Below are 19,426 nucleotides of genomic sequence, written 5' to 3'. Positions count from 1 at the left end.
CGGACAGATGTCAAGTCATAAAGCGTAAGCGAGGCTAGACATGAAAGAGATGTGTAAATATGCATTTGTCACCATGTAGGAAGGTTGTATATGTGCGTGAGTATATATAAATAATTAAAATTTCTATTATTTAAAAAAAAAGAACACATCTTAAAAATGACCATTAAGGATATAGTAATAAAATATTTGTCAGAGTTTAAAATAATGAATAAAAACATTAAAACTTAAAAATTTTAAGAAATTATCAGAATTTTGCCAACTGAAAACTAGTTCTCCTCTGCATATTAAAAAAAAAAAAAAAATCCCAGAAGCCCAATTTCAGCAAAGCGTTAAGACTGAAGTTGAAGAAATGTAATACTCTGATCAATGCACAAATGAAAGTAGGAAGTAGTGCATACAGACAGCAATTTAGGAGTGCTGTATACACACATTGCTCTATTGAAAATAGATAACCAACAAGGACGCACTGTATAGCACAGGGAACTCTGCTCAATGTTCTGTAATAACCTAGATGGGAAAGGAACTTCACAAAGAAGAAATGCATGTATATGTACAAGTGAAGCACTTTCTAGTACTCCTGAAATGAGCACATTGTTAATCTTATACTCTCAATTTAACATAAGGATAAAATGAAATGGAATATTAACAAACACTACTCCACTGTGAACAGAAACAACATGAAAGATGGGAGAGCGATACATAGTCCACCTCCGTATTCTTACTGCACTCATCCTTTATAAGGGAGAAAGCCCCTTCTTCTCTGACCCGAGCTGGCTCTTGATTTATGACAGTACTAACTGTGCCCTGAGGTGCCCTTCAGGGGCTGAAGTTCTTCTGGCCCTGTGGTACCTAAGCCTGTAAGTGGTCCGTCCTGCAGGGCAGCACTGGAGCCACGTGGCTGCGACCTAGGCCTTGGGTGACCCTTGACTTTGCTTATGTAAAGGAACTTTCCAGAACCTCACTGACTTCCTGTTACTGTGTCTTTTCCTGCAGAGTGTTTGGGATGTTTACCCACACGGAAGACAGAGAGACTGTATATGCCTGGTTTACATTTGCACACTGGCTTGTATATGCTAACAGTGCTGCGAACCCAATTATTTATAATTTTCTCAGTGGTGAGTTTTCACCTGTTTCTTCTCTACAAACTACAGCCCAGGGCAAGGGATGGATGACCAGAAGGTGTGAACACTCTTGAACTGCAGGAAGGGCTTAGTTGCAATGTAATGAGGATTTTTTTTTTTTTGGCTGATCTAACTGGTCTTTAGTTTTCCTTCCCTTATGAGAAGGAATACTTGTCACCTAACAGAGAAAATTATCTAAGTAACTTTTTTCCATTAAGTTTAGAAGAAAAGTTGAAATAGGAAAGTGAAATTGTGAGAACTGGATAAGAATCTTGCTTGTCATATAGTAAACTTATGATTTACCAAGATGTAAAATCATTTTATCTGAAAATAAAACAGCCTTGCTTATATCATTTCCTTTGCCAATATTTATAGCCTAATTGAGATGGAGTTGGAACCTTTGTATTTTCAGGTATTTCTCTGTATTTACATTTCTCTTGTGGATAATTAATATCTCTTGGGCTTATCTCAAGATTTCTCACTGACCCCAAAAATTATATTCCTCCTAAACAACACTGAATTAAACAGACCACACGCACATAGATTCCACCCATCTCTGTTTATGGAATAAATATAATTATGAAAATCATTTAACTAAATACTTTTTAATGGTATGCTGCTGCTGCTGCTAAGTCACTTCAGTCATGTCCGACTCTGTGCGATCCCGTAGGCGGCAGCCCACCAGGCTCCCCCGTCCCTGGGATTCCTCCAGGCAAGAACACTGGAGTGGGTTGCCATTTCCTTCTCCAATGCATGAAAGTGAAAAGTGAAAGTGAAGTCACTCAGTCGTGTCCGACTCTTAGCGACCCCATGGACCGCAGCCTACCAGGCTCCTCCGTCCATGGGATTTTCCAGGCAAGAGTACTGGAGTGGGGTGCCATTGCCTTCTCCGTTTTAATGGTATAGCCACTTTTAAAAGTTGTATTTGTTTATTTATTTGGCCTCACCATGTGACATATGGGATCTTAGGGGACTGACCAGGGACTGGACCCATGCTCCCTGCATTGAGAGCCACCAGCAAAGTCCTCCTCAAAAGAAAAATGAACAATCAATTAGGCTTTTTTAAATAACTTTTTTTTTTCAGTCATGGCATGTACCCTCTATATGCCTGTCCAGATGGCACAGTGGTAAAGGATCTGCCTGCCGATGCAGGAGATGTGGGTTTGATCCTTGGGCCGGGGGATCCCCGGGAGAAGGAAACGGCAACCCCACTCCACTATTCTTGTCTGGGAAATTCCATGGACAGAGGGTCCATTGGGTCACAAAGAGTCAGACACCACAGAGCAGCTGAGCACACGTGCACCTTCTGTATCTCTGCTTTATTTCATCTTTCAGCAAATCAGATGGTGTATATGTGAAGGGTGTTTTGCATTCATTTCACCCTTTTCAAGCCTTCCTCTGCTCACTCACCTCCAGTCTCCAAAATAAAGACTACATTCAGACTGGGATACCCAGAGCCCACTGCTCACGTGCTGTTTGAAAGGAGGAGGGGCGTGCAGAGCCAGGACTTAAAAAGAATCCCTGGGCTTAGGAGTGCCTAAAGCCCTGAGCTTGCGCTAAGGAGGGGAAATCTATTAGAGCATAAGAGAGAGAAGTGTCTGAAGTAGGAGCCAGTGAACCAGTCAAAGTACTGTGATGGGGTTAAGAGTGATGCAAGAAGGTCACTGGGCCCTGATTGTAATCACTCAATAACCCAGGTAAGTAATCGAAGTTCAGAGACAAGAAATGGTGATTTCCAGTGCTGTCATTTATACTTAGAGACTTGAAAGGTCGCTGTTTCATGGTTATCCTTCTTCAGTGTGACATCAATAATTTAAAGATAAGGAAAAGCTTCTAGGGTTTTTTATTTTTCATTCAGTTTTTTTGTTCTGCCTTTTGCAGATTATAGGACTTCGCTGGTGGCTCAGACGGTAAAGCGTCTGCCTACAAAGTAGGAGACTTGGGTTCAATCCCTGGGTCGGGAAGATCTCCTGGAGAAGGAAATGGCAACCCACTCCAGTGTTCTTGCCTGGGAAATCTCCTGGACAGAGGAGCCTGGCAGGCTACAGTCCACGGGGTCTCAAAGAGTAGGACACTACTGAGCCACTTCACTTTCACTTTCTTTCACGCAGATTACAAAAAGAAACTTTCTAGTTAGTTTAAGGTACTTTTTTAGATATTTTGCTGAACTGATTGTGTCAGTAGAACAATTTCTTCACAATACAATGCAGGGGTGATTTCTGCAAACCTTTGGCCACGTACAGCATAGGTTTCATCAGTTTTGAAATTATTAAATATCTCTGGGTACCCTTCTGCTGGTGCTCAAGTGTACTACAGTAATCTAGTGAAAAATAACCCACATTCACAAATATATGTAGTTTGCCTGTAAAAACATTAAACAAACTTCAAACATTGAGCATGTAAAACAGTCTCACTATTTTATGGAAATGTTTCATCATTTCAACAATGTACTAAGCATTATTTAATTATTATGACTAATATTCCATTAAATATATGTATATTTGCAGCAACATGAATGGACCTAGAAATTATCATACTAAGATGGAGAAAGACAAATATCATAATGTCAATTACATGTGGAATCTTAAAACATATATACAAATGAATATATTTACATAACAGTGATAGACCCACAGACATAGAAAACAAAGTTATGGTTATCAAAGGGAAAAGTGAGGGGAAATGGGAGGGATAAATTAGGAGTTTGGGATTAAAATATACACACTACTATTTATAAATATATATATATATATGTATGTATGTGTGTGTGTATATATATATATAAATACAAGGTCTTCCCTGTGGCTCAGACAGTAAAGAATCTGCCTACATTGCAGGAGATCCAGTCTCAATCCCTGGATTTGGAAGATCCCCTGAAGAAGGGCAAGGTTACCCACTCCAGTATTCTTGCCTGGAGAATTACATGGACAGAGGAGCCTGGTGGGCTATAGTCCATGGGATCGCAAAGAGTCAGACATGACTGGGCAACTAACACTTTTACTTTCAAATAGAAAAATAGATGAACAACAAGGACCTACTGTATAGCACAGGGAACTATACTCAATTATTTTCTAAAAACATAAAAGGGAATCTGAAAAATTATAACTGAATGACTGTGCTGTACACCTAAGACTAACATGATATTGTAAATCAAAGATACTTCAATTTAAAAATAAATGATTTTTTAACAAAGATTGCACAAAGCTTCCGAGAAAGAAATATCCTTTTTCTATCTTTTTATCAAATGTTGCACCCGCATGTAGATTTCCCTCCAGGAAGTCACTCATTTGTACCCTACTGGAGATTGGTTAAAAGATACTGACTGAAAAATTCTTTTCTCCTTTCATTCTCCCTGGTCATCCAGGAAAGTTTCGAGAGGAATTTAAAGCCGCATTTTCTTGCTGTTGCCTTGGGGTTCATCACCGCCAGGAGGACCGGCTGGCCAGGGGACGGACGAGCACGGAGAGCCGCAAGTCCCTGACCACGCAGATCAGCAACTTTGATAATGTGTCGAAACTGTCTGAGCAGGTGGTTCTCACGAGTATCAGCACCCTCCCAGCGGCCAACGGCGCCGGGCCCCTCCAGAACTGGTAGGAGGCTGACGCCTAGGAGAAGGATGTCTGAGGACCACTCTTCTTTTTTTAAACCTCTGTACACAGAAACTTTGTTATGCTGCTGATCTGAAGCGAGAACTACTGTGTGGACCGCTCCCCCCTTTTCTTTTTTTAAGGGAAAATGATCTCTTGCTCTTTGGAAATAAAGTCAGTTTAAAATCATTTCTCAACTTTTGATTGAAATATGTTAGAAGTCGAAGCTTTCACTGGATTTATTTTCAGGCTGTTTCACTTTTAACTTCACGTACCAGGATTAGTGTCAATTAAAATGTGAAAATTTCCAATGCTAATTGTTATTTGAATCTACCTTCAAATTGGTGGGTAAAACTTTCCCAAACTTATCTTTTGATTTTCTTTTGGTTGCTAAAAGAAGTAGCAGTTACTAGCTCTGGATTAACAAGAGATATGTTAGTTGACTTTATAGCTTTAAAAAATTACTAAAGAGAAGTGTCATTATGATGTGATATCTGAGAGTATATTTATATACAAAATAGCATATTATATTAGATAACTCAAAATATATATTTCAACACTAAATATATAGGCTATTCAACTTTATCTTCCATTAACTATGTAACTCAGTTACACAGTTTTCTTGGGTTTATATCTTACATGACTAGTATTTCTCATTTTAATGAATAGCCAGGAAGGCTCTGTATACATACATAAACTTTGGAGTACTATAAATTTGCAATTTCCATCCCTAAGGAAAGATTTTAACATTGAAGAATAAGATACAACATAATCACATTCTTCTAACCAGTAAAAATGAGATAATTGGTCTTACTAGGAGAAATTAAGAATGCAATTTACAAAGAAAAGTAGTAGTATAATACCAAATCACTCTGGGTCCCATATTGGACAGGTTAATGTCATGGAGAGTTGGTGGTAATTATTTGTATTTATTTACATTTTATAAACATTTATCAGGTCTTCTCCAGTGGCTCAGCAGTAAAAAAAAAAAAAAAAAAATCCACCTGAAATGAAGGAGCTGCAGGAGATGTGGGTTTGATCTCTAGTTTGGGCAGATCCCCTAGAGAAGGATTTGGCAACCCACTCCAGTATTCTTGCTGGAGAATTACATGGACAGAGGAGCCTGGTGGGCTACAGTCCATAGCGTCGCAGAGTTGGACACGACTGAAGCAACTTAGCATGCATGCATACAAACATTTACCAAACACCTCCCAGAAGGTACCCACTGTGTTAGGATGGATGTGAACATGCCTTTGAGAGAGCTCCAGGCCACTGAGGGGAACTTGTTGGTAGAGGATGCAGGGAGATGATTCAGACTCAGAGTAGGAAGTAACCAGTGATGGCAGTCCTTACCCTGACATGGGCAAGAAGGTTGCAATTTTTTATTTCTGTTTACTTAGAGTGACTCTTGATGTCAGTGAATTCTATCCATACCTGCAGCTGAGAGCCAGGTAGCTAGGAGAATGCAGGGTTTTGCTCTTAATTCACACACAAAGGAACGGGAGTGTAGTATATTTTGTGCAAGTGGAAGATCTGGGGTTCAAAGCACTGAATATTTTCAATTTGCTTCTCTGCAAAATTATTCTGATTCAAATAGTCACTTTAAAATTAAATCAAAAGTAAAAGAGATGTTCGTGGACAGTTGCTCTTCTTATAGTATAGTAGCAGGCATTCTTATTTTATTAAAACAAAAATTAAGGAGAATATTTAATGAAGATTTTCACAGAATATAAAAATTATGTTTTTTTGTTGTTGTTGTTACTTTTTTTCAACTCATCACTTTCAGAGAGAATATAATCAAAGGTTTTCATGTCTTAGAATTGGGATTACTGTGTGCTTTTAACTCTTCAAAGCAAAAACTACCCTTGAACAAAGTTTATTGAAATTATATTGCTAGTTGTCAGGATGATATCAATGAAAGCAAATTTTGTAATTCTCCTTTCTCCTCTTTGTATATCTGAGAACTTTTTTTTTTTTCTTATTTATGCTGTGTGAAAAGAGAATTGTGATTTTTACATTGTGATGGGAACTAGTACTTCAGTTTGCGGATAATGCCAAATAATATTGATAATATGCCTTAATAGCTAAGTAGTATCACAGAGTAAGAGCTAAATGTTTCAGATCCTAACATATCTAGTTAACCGTCATTTAAGAAGAGAGAGGGCAAGAAAGCAAGAGCTAGAGCTGAGGAGACAGACAGGCTCAGAGAGGTGTGTTGTGTGACGGTATGTGGACTCAAAAGTCAGAATTCCTTTGCTCTAAATCAGTGGTTCTGAAAATGTGGTTCCTGAACCATCATTGTCAGCACCACCTGGGAACTCATCAGCTGTGCAAATTTTCACCCTGTCCCAGATCAGAAACTCTGAGGGCGGTACTCAGGAATCTGTGTGCTCACAAGCCCCACAGGTGGTTCCGAAGGGTCTTCACATTTGGACCTCTGCTCCAGACACTAGCATCTAGCATCTGTACACTAACCCATGTGAAATAAAGTATTTTACTCCCCAGGTATCTACAACAGGGATCATTATCATCACTACTGTCAACCTGATTGGAGGTCAGAAAGAAGAGGCGAGTATCAATGTTGAGAACCACTCAGCATCATCTCAGTCAAAGAGATAATGGGTCATGAAATACTTGCCCCTGTGTTACCAGTGCAGTGTGGGGAGACAGGTTCTAAGGCCCTGTGTGCTTTATGGCTGGCTGGATGATCTGAGTTTCTAACTAAAACTTTCAAATCTCCAGTTTTACTTACCCTTACAAAAGTCTAAATTTTCCAAGAAGGAAAGAACAAATAAACACACACCAGTCCTTATAAGAAACTGTGGGAATGGGCTATCGGCCCATGCATTCTTCTGCCAACTAGTTGATGCAGGAATCCTCCTAAGAGGTGTGGATTCAGTCCTGACCTTAATAGGACAAAGGGGAAAGAAACAGGTGTTCCCCAAACCTGCCAATCTTATGGAAAAAGGGTCAACTAATTACCCCATTATGTACTGTTAGTAACACAAATGAGATTTCCTAAAGGAGTATGTTGGAACTATTTGATGCTAACATAGAATATGTATCTCTCTTGCTTTGCTATATTTCAAAGATTGAATTTAAAATGTCATTAGTGTCACTGAAATTTTGTTATCAGTAAGAATAATAATAGTTTTACCTCATATAGGATCCATTTCAACTTTATTATTTCTGAATTTCTACAAATTTATGACAATATTGATATTTGAATTCATTTGTTCTTGGCAAAAAGATGACTCTCAGTTTCTGAAGATGGCTTCTAAATTCTCCAAGGCTGGGAACGTTTCTTGGGTATTAAATAGCTGTTATAAATCATGGATAAATTAATTACAAACGTGTTAGGCACAATAATATTGAACTTCACTCCCAGTGCACATTGTTTTCATGAAGATAAAGGAAAATATACTTATAAGATGTAATCTGAATGTATATAAACTTGAATGACAACATCAGAATGACAAACTTCAGAGATAACTTTGGACACAAATTGTGAGGACAGCTATTACTATTTTAATACTAGCGCAATAATAGATGTTTTTGCACTTGATATAAATAATAATAATCAATTGTATTTCAAAAAATCTGGGCAGCCATTAACATTTAGAAAGCTTTGCAATTCCAGTTAATTTTACAACAGAAGACTTTTCTACTTCCTACAAGTTACAAGTCAAAAAAGAAAAAAAAAATTCTGCTAGGTTATGTACATTAGCTTTCAAATGGCATGGAGCAAAATTATAGATTTCTTTTCAGAAACAATATATGTAAACACAGAAAATACTGTCAATTTACGTCTACTCTGTTACATTATGTACATAGTAAATGAAGTGCAAAGGCATGAAAAATACTTACCTCCCCAAATTCAAGGGGGTCTCTTTTCTAGAGAACTATTGCAATTAAAGAGGGAGTGAATTACTCTGTCCACTTTGCCACATATTTCTATAATCTCAAAATTTCTTTGTAAGTTTTGGAGTTATAATGCTTTTTAAGTTTTTCATGAAATGTATTTCTAGAATTGTTGTATGCCACATGTGTAACATCATGTCACGTGTTTAACAGTTATTTTATACATTTAAAGCGTCTTCATGAAGAAATTTCTTATCCAATCTGATGTGATTGTGTCCCAACTACCATGAATGATGCTGCTTAGGTAGTTTTTAAGTAAAAACCATACTGAGAATTCTATAATCACATTCACACCATCCTCTCCATTGTATGAAAGATATTGTTGTTGTTCATTAGATAAGTTGGATATTCACTCATAACTACTGTCAAATCTCTGCAGTTAAGGATTGAATTAAGCCCTCTGGTGCAGTACTTAATGACCCAAATATGTTTCCCAATAAGTTTATATAATCAGAGATAATCATGATATAAAAGTTTTTTAATGCTGTTTTTAAGAGCAGGTACTATAATAAAGATGGTTAGAATTAAGATAGAAATATTTCATAAAAATTATGTAAAACTGCATATATAGAGTATTAAATTTTGGAGCTTTTATCTGAGTTAAGAGATTAAATCTTCTTTTGACTTAGAGGAAATGATGACCTTGTGATTTTCAATTTGTTCTTAGACTAGTAGTTTGGCATTTACATAAATAAGCAGTGTTTCTCTTGGTCATTGTCTCTAAAACTTTTAAGGCTATTTTAAGTTCACTGATAGATTTTAAAACGTGTATTTCCTGCTTTCCATTCTGATAAATGACAGAATCAACTGTCAAGGATTTTAATTTAAAAATTCATTTTTATTCAGCACTATTGATTCTAACTTTGATCAAAATGACACCAAAGTACCTGGGGAAGGTCATTGCTTGGCTCCTTCTAGAGAAAGAAGATTTGAAGGTGGGATAGTCTCTAAAAGTACAGTGAAACTCAGGGTGGAATCCCGGGAGAGACCGGCTGTTGCAGCGGTGAGGGTTTCTGCTTTGAGTGATCTATCAGGACAGACTAGAGGCTTGGCCAGACCTCCTCCTGGAACCATGAAGTGAGCTCACCCAGCTTCACTTTTTCACTTTCACTGGGGCCAGTGGCCAGGAATGGAAGTCACAGAGGACAGTTCTCAAAGCATTTCTTGGACCCTGCCCTTCTGACCCGACTGTTTCACTCTCCAGCTGCTGTCCAGCCCCCAGGCCCACCCCCAGCCTAGCAGGGAAGACACCTGCCTCCCACCCAGGCCCCCCGTCCCCACACCCGCTGCTTGCCTTGCTCTGCAGAGTTCCTGGCCTCCTCCAGCCCAACCCCAGCCAATATATAAGTAAGTATGATTCTCTTCTTGGGTTATCGCTTGAGGTGAACCAGGGGTAAGTGACTCATCTGTGAACAAATGAAGCAGAGCTCAAGAAAAAAGGGAAAGAAAACTTACATTGCTATATCCAAATATTCACAATTTTAAATTCCCTCAAAACCCCAATTTTGTCTTCAATATCTGCATGTTCCTGTGGTCTTCTGATCTGTGTCTGCTACCTATTAAAGTCCCAGCTAAGCTCACTGCCTCCACTTAGAAAGGACCCCAGTGTTGAGACCCTCAGGCCAAGACAATAGCAGGTCAGAAGGATGTGCACTGGAGCGGGTGCTGCTGGTACCACCTTTGAAAACAAAGCATCTGTTCCATTATTTTTCATCAGTCTGGTCCCTATGCAAGAGCAGAAAAGTAAAATACTAAGCAACAATAACAAAAAACTCAATTTAAAGCAAACAAAAAGCATGGTTGTTTTTAAGTAATCACTGTCTAATTAATTGCACAAGGTTTGAGTTAGTATGTTAAATCTCAAAGGAATAATGGTACAAATAAAATGTTTATGAGGCTAGGAAATTCTTAGCAGACCATGGCAACTCAACACTTAATTTATTGCAGATGTGACAACAAGAGCATCTTCAGAAAGAAGTGTTGCTCCCTCTCAAAGGGGTGCAGATCTGAAAGCTCTCCTTATGCAGTTAAAGTGGACAGACTGCAACTTGTTTACAAAGCTCGGACTCAATCATGTACGATACCCTTCAAGGAATGGGGAAAATGGTCATTTAAGAATATTCTCATTATATACATGCATGCATGAATGAGTATGTATAACTGAGTGACTTAGCAGACATTGTTTTGACTTAGAGGAAATGATGATTTTGTGATTTCAAATATAAAGGGAAGCCCTTTATTATCAGTTCAGTTCAAGTCATTCAGTTGTGTCCGACTCTTTGCGACCCCATGGACTGCAGCAAGCCAGGTTTCCCTGTCCATCACCAAATCCCAGAGCTTGCTCAAACTCATGTCCATCGAGTAGGTGATGCCATACAACCATCTCATCCTCTGTCATTCCCTTCCCCTCCTGACTTGAATCTTTCCCAGCGTCAGGGTCTTTTCCAATGAGTCAGTTCTTCCCATCAAGTGGCCAGAGTATTGGAGCTTCAGCATCAGTTCTTCCAATGAATATTCAGGATTGATTTCCTTTAGGATTGCCTGGTTGGATCTCCTTGCAGTCCAAGGGATTCTCAAGAGTCTTCTCCAACACCGCAGTTCACAAGCATCAATTATTCGGCTCAGCTTTCTTCATAGTTCAACTCTTACATCCATAAATGACTACTGGAAAAACCATGGCTTTGACTAGATGAACCTTTGTTGGTAAAGTAATGTCTATATTTTTTAATATGCTGTCTAGCTTGGTCATAGCTTTTCTTCCAAGGAGAAAACATGTTTTAATTTCATGGCTGCAGTCACCATCTACAGTGATCATGGAGCCCATAAAAATAAAGTCTCTCACTGTTTCCATTGTTGCTCCATCTATATGCCATGAAGTGATGGGACAAGATGTGATGATCTTTGTTTTTTGAATGTTGAGTTTTAAGCCAGCTTTTTCACTCTCTTCTTTCACTTTCATCAACAGGCTCTTTGGTTCCTCTTTGCTTTCTGCCATAAGAATGATGTCATTTGCATATCTGAGGTTATTGATATTTCTCCCAGCAATCTTGATTCCAGCTTGTGTTTCACTCAGCCCAGCATTTTGTGTGGTTTAATCTGCATATAAGTTAAATAAGCAGGGTGACAATATACAACCTTGACGTACTTTTTTCCCTATGTGGAACCAGTCCTTTGTTTCATGTCCGGGTCTAACTATTGCTTCTTGATCTGCATGCAGATTTCTCAGGAGGCAGGTCAGGTGGTCTGGTATTCCCATCTCTTTAGGAATTGTACACAGTTTCTTGTGATCCACCCAGCCAGAGGCTTTGGCGTAGTCAATAAATCATAAGCAGATGTTTTTCTGGAACTCTCTTGCTTTTTTGTTGTTCCAGTGGATGTTGGCAATTTAGTCTTTGATTCCTCTGCCTTTTCTAAATCTAGCTTGAACATCCGGAAGTTTTCAGTTCACATACTGTTGAAGCCTCACTTTGGAGATTTTTGGGCATTACGTTTCTAGTGTGTGAGATGAGTGCAATTGTGCAGTATTTTGAACATTCTTTGGCATTGCCTTTCTTTGGGATTGGAATTAAAACTGAACTTTTCCAGTCCTGTGGCCACTGCTGAGTTTTCCAAATTCACCGGCATGTTGAGTGCAACACTTGCACAGAATCATCTTTTAGGACTTGAAATAGCTCAGCTGGAATTCCATCACCTCCGCTAGCTTTATTTGTAGTGATGCTTCCTAAGGCCCAGTTGACTTCAGATTCCAGGATTTGGGGCTCTAGGTGAACGATCACACCATTGTAGTTATCTGTGTCTTTAAGATCTGTTTTGTATAGTTCTTCTGTGTATTACTCCACTTTTTCTTAATATCTTCTGCTTCTGTTAGGTTTGTACCATTTCTGTCCTTTATTGTGCCCATCTTTGCATGAAATGTTCCTTTGGTATCTCTAATTTCCTTGAAGAGATCTCTAGTCTTTCCCATTCTATTATTTTTATCTATTTCTTTGCATTGATCGCTGAGGAAGGCTTTCTTCTATCTTCTTGCTCCTGTAGTGCAGGTGGTTCTTTACCGTTGAGCTATCAGGGAAACTTAGCCCTTTAAATACACACACATATATATTTATATATAATATATATTTATTTATATTTATAGATAATATATAAATTATAATTATATAATATGTATTGTTATATATAAATATACATACATACTATGTATATATAAATACTAATATGTATATATTATTATATATGTATATATTATATATACATATTATTGTTTATATATTATTATATATGTATATATTATATATACATATTAGTATTTATATATACATAGTATTTATGTATATTTATATATAATAATACATATTATATAATTATAATTTATAATATGAATTACATATATTTATACAATATATTATTAATAATATATTAATATTAATGTGTATTTTAATATTATGAGCTATTAATATAATAAATAGAATAATATTATATATAATATAATTATATTATTATATAGATATTATATAGTCATAATACATTATAACTATATAATTATATATATTATATATAATTATATAAGGTTATATAATTATATGTTATAATTATATATGTCTGCACACAGACATGCAGATATGTTAATTATATATTATATATATAATATAGATTATATTATATTACAATGTAGTATATTATAATACAATATAATAGATTATAATTATAATATTTTAATATTAAATAAATATAATGATATGAATGTAATAAATATTAATATATAGTAAATCATTATTAATATGTATTTATATACTATAAATCATATATATTTATAATATAATTATACATTATATATAATATATAATTGATATGTGTAATTTAAATATATAATATATATATTTATATATACATCATATTTATATACACATATTATGGGGCTTCGTCGGTCACACTAGTTGTAAAGAACCCACCTGCCGAAACAGTAGACACAGAGATGAGTGCTCGGCCCCTCCTCTGTGAGGAGCCCTGGAGCAGGAAATGGCCCCCACGAGTGACTGAGCACACAGACATGCAGATGTATCTTATTTACACACAACTGATCCTTGAATAACACAGATTCAACCTGCACAGGTCTACTTATACTAAGATTTTTTAACCGTAAATTCTTCAGTTGTGGATAAAGATCCATTAGAAAGTTATATTCAGATTTTCTACTATGTGGGGGTGTCCTAACCTCAATATTGTTCAAGGGTCAATTGTAGATAAATAGATGAAGATATAGATGGATAGATAGATGGATAGAGAAATAGATCAATAGATACCTAAGTAAAGAAATAGATAACGAGTTGTCTAGTATTAGAGTATAGTATAGTAGAGTAAAGTATAGTAGCTTCGTTTCCCAGCCATTTAGCGTTCACTTTTCAACTAGTTTGGTGATGCTTTAGTCACTAAGTTGTATCCAACTTTAAGACCCCGTGGACTGTAACCTGCCAGACCCCACTGTCCATGGAATTTCCCAGGCAAGAGTACTGGAGTGGGTTGCCATTTCCATCTCCGGGGGATCTTCCTGACCCAAGGAATCGAACCCACATCTCTTGTGTCTCCTGCTTTGGCAGGTGGATTCTTTTCCACTGAGCTACCTGGGAGCTCCTTCTCATCTCGTTTGCTAACTGCTACTGCTAAGTCACTTCAGTCGTGTCCGACTCTGTGTGACCCCACAGACGACAGCCCACCAGGCTCCCCCGTCCCTGGGATTCTCCAGGCACGAACACTGGAGCAGGTTGCCATTTCCTTCTCCAATGCATGAAAGTGAAAAGTGAAAGTGAAGTTGCTCAGTCGTGTCCGACCCTCAGCGACCCCATGGACTGCAGCCTTCCAGGCTCCTCCATCCATGGGATTTTCCAGGCAAGAGTACTGGAGTGGGGTGCCACTGCCTTCTCCGTCTCATCTAGTTTACTCCCTCTTAAATTATCTTTCAGTTTGGTGGCTAGTTTTCCTCACTCTTACAAATACACAGGTTTTATGGTTTTGCTATTCCAGACAGCCTTTTACCTAAGACCATTATTTTCCCCTTTCTTTTATTTATTATTTATTAGTTTGCTGATATATTTTACTAGCACTCATATTGTTATAATAATTTGGAACAAGTGTAAAGGAGAAGCCTGTAAACTGTCTGTAAATCTCTAAAATAATCAGTAAGAATCTAAAGTCCTTGAGGCCACAGACCTTTTCTATGTTGTTTAATACTACATTCCTGGTTCTTAGAAGGAATGGAGCCTGTCACAAAGAAGTCACCTGATAAATATCTGTTGAATTAATGAAATAATAATAATTGCACATAAATTACTTCCTCAGATCATTCTTTTATCCCATTTTGTCTCAGTTCTTTCCATGTGCCCTCTGGAACTCCCTTTTCATGGTAAGCAATCAGTGCCTATGTTCTCAGAGTCTACATCACTCATGCATTGCTTTTTATCAAAATTAAACCATATGTGGAGGTTGACAGCATAGATTCCCATTCTCTTTGTACTATCCAAGGGAGAGGTACCACCAAAACTGTCCTTTGCACCAATCCAAGCCCAAATGACTGCTCCTCCATCTGAAAGTGAAACCTGGCCCCGTGGAGAGGCTCCCCACTGTGTACCGCCCCCCGTTGCTGACTTGTCTGCCTTCCAGTCTCCCTTCCCTTCGCTCACGTGCATCATCACTTGGATCTGTGTGGATGATGCACCCAGGGATTCAGCTTCACGGCTCTTGTTCTCCTTAACGTGAAAGGCTTGATTCCACTGTTCTTGCTCAACAAGCCCACACAGCCCCCCATAGTGCAGATCACAGGCTCCATCTTGTACTTTATCATCTCCTGTGACAAGAGGTATTTGGCAGAAATGCAAGACTCTCATCATATTCTGAGTCAACAGTTGCTTATCTACTCTTTCCTCTCACACTTATGTTCCCATGACAGCTTCCCTCTTCAACCCCAGAGACCATGACTGGATTCTTTACCCTTTTATTTTATTCTAGTTCGTCTGTCCCAAACTGGACTTAACTTCTTCCCCACCCAGAGTAAACCAAGACACCCAAGTGGTACTGTACTCGTGAAATTTTATTTAATATTTTTGTTTGCTAGAAAATCCAAGCTTTTAATGTATTTATTTCTATTGAATATAGCTGATTTATATTGTTGTGTTATTTTCTAGAGTACAGCAAAGTAATTCAATTATATATATATATATATATATATATATATATATATATATATACTTTTTCATATGCTTTTCCATTATGGTTTATCCTATGATATTCAATATAATCCTCTGTGCTATACAGTAGGATCTTGTTGTTTATCTAGCCTATATAATATATATAGTTGGCATCTGCTAATCCAAAACTCCCAAGCCTTCCCCTCTCTACCAGTTTGGTAACCAGAAGTCTGTTCTCTATATCTCTGAGTCTGTTCCAAGATGCATTCACTTGTGCCAGAGTTTAGATTCCACATGTAACTGGTATCATACGGCATTTGTCCTTCTCTGTCTGACTGACTTAGTGTGATCATCTCTAGGTCCATCAGTGCTTCTGTAAATGACGTTCCGTTCTTTTTTATGGCTGAGTAAAATTCCATTATGCGTGTGTGTGTGTGTGTGTGTGTGTGAGTTCAGTTCAGTCACTCAGTCGTGTCCGACTCTTTGCGACCCTATGGACTGCAGCACGCCAGGCTTCCCTGTCCATCACCAACTCCTGGAGTTTACTCAAACTCATGTCCATAGAGTCCAACCATCTCATCCTCTGTCGTCCCCTTCTCCCCGCCCCCCTCCAACTCCTTCAATCTTTCCCAGCATCAGGGTCTTTCCAAATGAGTCAGTTCTTCACATCAGGTGGCCAACATATTGAAGTTTCAGCTTCAGCATCAGTCCTCCCAATGAATATTCAGGACTGATTTCCTTTAGGATGGACTGGGTGGATCTCCTTGCAGTCCAAGGGACTCTCAAGGGTCTTCTCCCACAGCACAGTTTAAAAGCATCAACTCTTTGGTGCTCAGCTTTCTTTATAGTTCAACTCTCACATCCATATATGACTACTGGAAAAACCACAGCTTTGAATAGACGGACCTTTCTCAGCAAAGTAATGTCTCTGCTTTTTAATATGCTGTCTAGGTTGGTCATAGCTTTTCTTCAAAAGAGCAAGTGTCTTTTAATTTCATGGCTGCAGTCACCATCTGCAGTGATTTTGGAGCTCCAAAAAATAAAGTCTCTCACTGTTTCCATTGTTTCCCCATCTATATGCCATGAAGTGATGGGACCAGATACCATGCTCTTGGTTTTCTGAATGTTGAGTTTTAAGCCAACTTTTTCACTCTCCTCTTTCACTTTCATCAAGATGCTCTTTAGTTCTTCACTTTCTACCATAATGGTGGTGTCATCTGCATATCTGAGGTTACTGATATTGTGTGTGTGCGTGTGTGTGTGTGTGCTGTTGGAAAGAATCCACCTGCCAGTGCAGGGGTCCAAAAGACAAGGGTTTAATCCCTGGTTCGGGAAGATCCCCCGGAGTAAGAAGTGGTAACCCAACCCAGTATTCGCCTGGACATTCCCATGGACAGAGGAGCCTGGCGGGCTACAGTCCACAGGGTCACAGAGAGTCAGATACAACTGAGTACCCACACACACAAGGCAGATACATACAGGCCACATCTTCCTCATCCATTCATCCATCAATGAATATTAAGGTTGTTGCCATGCCTTGGCTATTGTGGATAATGTTGCTATAAGCATAGGGATGTGTGTATCTTTTCAAGTTATAGTTTTTCTGTATATACGCCCAGGAGTGGGATTGCTGCATCATATGGCAGTTCTATTTTTGTTTTTTTGAGGAACCTCCATATCATTTCCCATAGTGGCTGCACTAACTTACATTCCCCTGATAATGTAGAAGGGTTCCCTTTTAGAAGACATTATTTACTTAAAAAATGCTTTTTTCCCTGATGAAGTTCATGACCATTTTCATAGCACAGAGAGCCTACTGTCCTATGACTTGAGAATGAATGAATTGGGCAAGGAGTAAAAATCACTGGGTTTGGTAGCCTGCAGTCACTTCTCTTTGACTCAGAGATGCCCATCTCCAGGTGGAAAGTCAGCCTTGGCATTAGTCACATCACCTTCCTTACCCTGTCTCTGCCATCACAAGCCCTTATGGTTTTTCCTCCTGCGTCAGAAGCTGTTCCAAAGATAACTCAATTATTTAGAAATGCTTATTAAGACCATATAAATTTGCTTAACTTGATCTTGCAAATCCTCTCTAATTCTTCCTTCTCATTGTCCAATCTTTGCTTTTCATTGTGTGTTTGAGGGCAGGAGTGTGTTATCTCATTTTCTCCTAGGCTAGCTATGAGCAATTTCTTTATTCATCTTTTAAAAATAGTAAATAGTAGGCTATCCCTGACAAATGCATCTGGAGCAGGGGCATTTTGCTTTCTAAAGCCTGCACTTCATTCCTTCCACTGCGCTGTCATCATCTCGGAACTTACCTCACCATCTTCCTCATCATGACAAGGCAGCAACAGGCCCTTCATCTAATTGTAAAGCTGATCATGTTGCACTGTTTCCCACTCTAAGGGGAATATTCTCCATGTGCTCTGTCCAATGCTTTACCTTTTAAGAATAGAATGAATTCATTTAAATGCTTTTATTTTAAAAGTGTACCTTTCTCTTTACAAATTATGCATCTTCCTTTGCCTTTGCTAATCCTCAAACCCTACTTTCCTCCTGTGAAAACATTAGGTCTTTAGGATGTATTATTATAAAGAAGCATCTATAGACCTTGCTTTCTTCTGTTCATTTTGCTTTTGTTTTACCAATAGAATCTGAATACTTCGCTTCAGCTATGCCTCCCTGGTTGTTATTCTCCTGTTGTTGAAGGGGTCCATCTCTTCCTTACCTTCTTGCCCCTAAACGGAGCCCTTATGATGACTTATTTTACACATAACTGGACTGAGGAAATCAGAAGACTGAGAAAGACAAAATAGTTTCCTGATTCCATTCACACAAATCTGTGGTTCCAAAGTTAACAGCATTCTGGTAGTCTCATGGGAGTTTTGTTCATGCTTATCACTCATTAACGACTTACAGCCAGGTTAAAAGCAGCCATGATTGCAACTTGTTCAGAAACCAAAACCTTCTCCCTACCCCATCAAAGCCCGAGGGTAAGCATGCTGCTAATGCTTAAATAAATATTTTCTCAAGAGTCAAGTTTTGTTAGATGGTCCTCTCATAAGATTTTCCAATGCAATGGCACAGTAATGAGTTCTGCCCCGTCTTTAAATATTTGAAAAACTTGGTTTAATACAACATCTACATCTACTAGAATAAAGGGTCCCTTTCCCTATTACAGAGCACAGAATAAAAGCCAGTGTTTTACATACATGTGGCAAAATCATGCTGCTACTAGGGGTCTCTGGAATAGATCACTGAAACAGCTTCCAACTACTACCATCTAAAGAGGCTTTAAATACAGAACTTAAAATAAATATCATTTTTTGTATAGTTATGCCTCAACAAGACCACCAACCAAAAGTAGCACAATTCAGTGCTCCTGCCCTAAGATACTGAGAAGGCAATGGCACCCCATTCCAGTACTCTTGCCTGGAAAATCCCATGGATGGTGGAGCCTGGTAGGCTGCAGTCCATGGGGTCGCTGAGGGTCGGACACGACTGAGCGACTTCACTTTCACTTTTCACTTTCATGCATTGGAGAAGGAAATGGCAACCCACTCCAGTGTTCTTGCCTGGAGAATCCCAGGGACTGGGGAGCCTGGTGGGCTGCTGT

General features: G+C 38.4%; 1 protein-coding gene across 1 annotated transcript in view; it reads left to right on the top strand.

Moving 5' to 3' along the window:
- Positions 1 to 4,897, top strand: part of HCRTR2 (hypocretin receptor 2) — a 131,792-nt gene extending 126,895 nt beyond the window's left edge. Inside the window, exons 6-7 of the mRNA XM_027525090.1 lie at positions 994 to 1,115; positions 4,486 to 4,897. Coding sequence (XP_027380891.1) covers positions 994 to 1,115; positions 4,486 to 4,715 — 352 coding nt within the window. The 3' untranslated portion in view covers positions 4,716 to 4,897. The remainder of the gene's footprint in view (positions 1 to 993; positions 1,116 to 4,485) is intronic.
- Positions 4,898 to 19,426: the final 14,529 nt, after the last annotated feature.

Source organism: Bos indicus x Bos taurus, chromosome 23, assembly GCF_003369695.1.
Source record: "Bos indicus x Bos taurus breed Angus x Brahman F1 hybrid chromosome 23, Bos_hybrid_MaternalHap_v2.0, whole genome shotgun sequence".
NCBI classification, from domain to species: domain Eukaryota; kingdom Metazoa; phylum Chordata; class Mammalia; order Artiodactyla; family Bovidae; genus Bos; species Bos indicus x Bos taurus.
The sequence above is the reverse complement of the archived record's forward strand: the minus strand, read 5'-3'. Positions and strand labels throughout refer to the sequence as shown.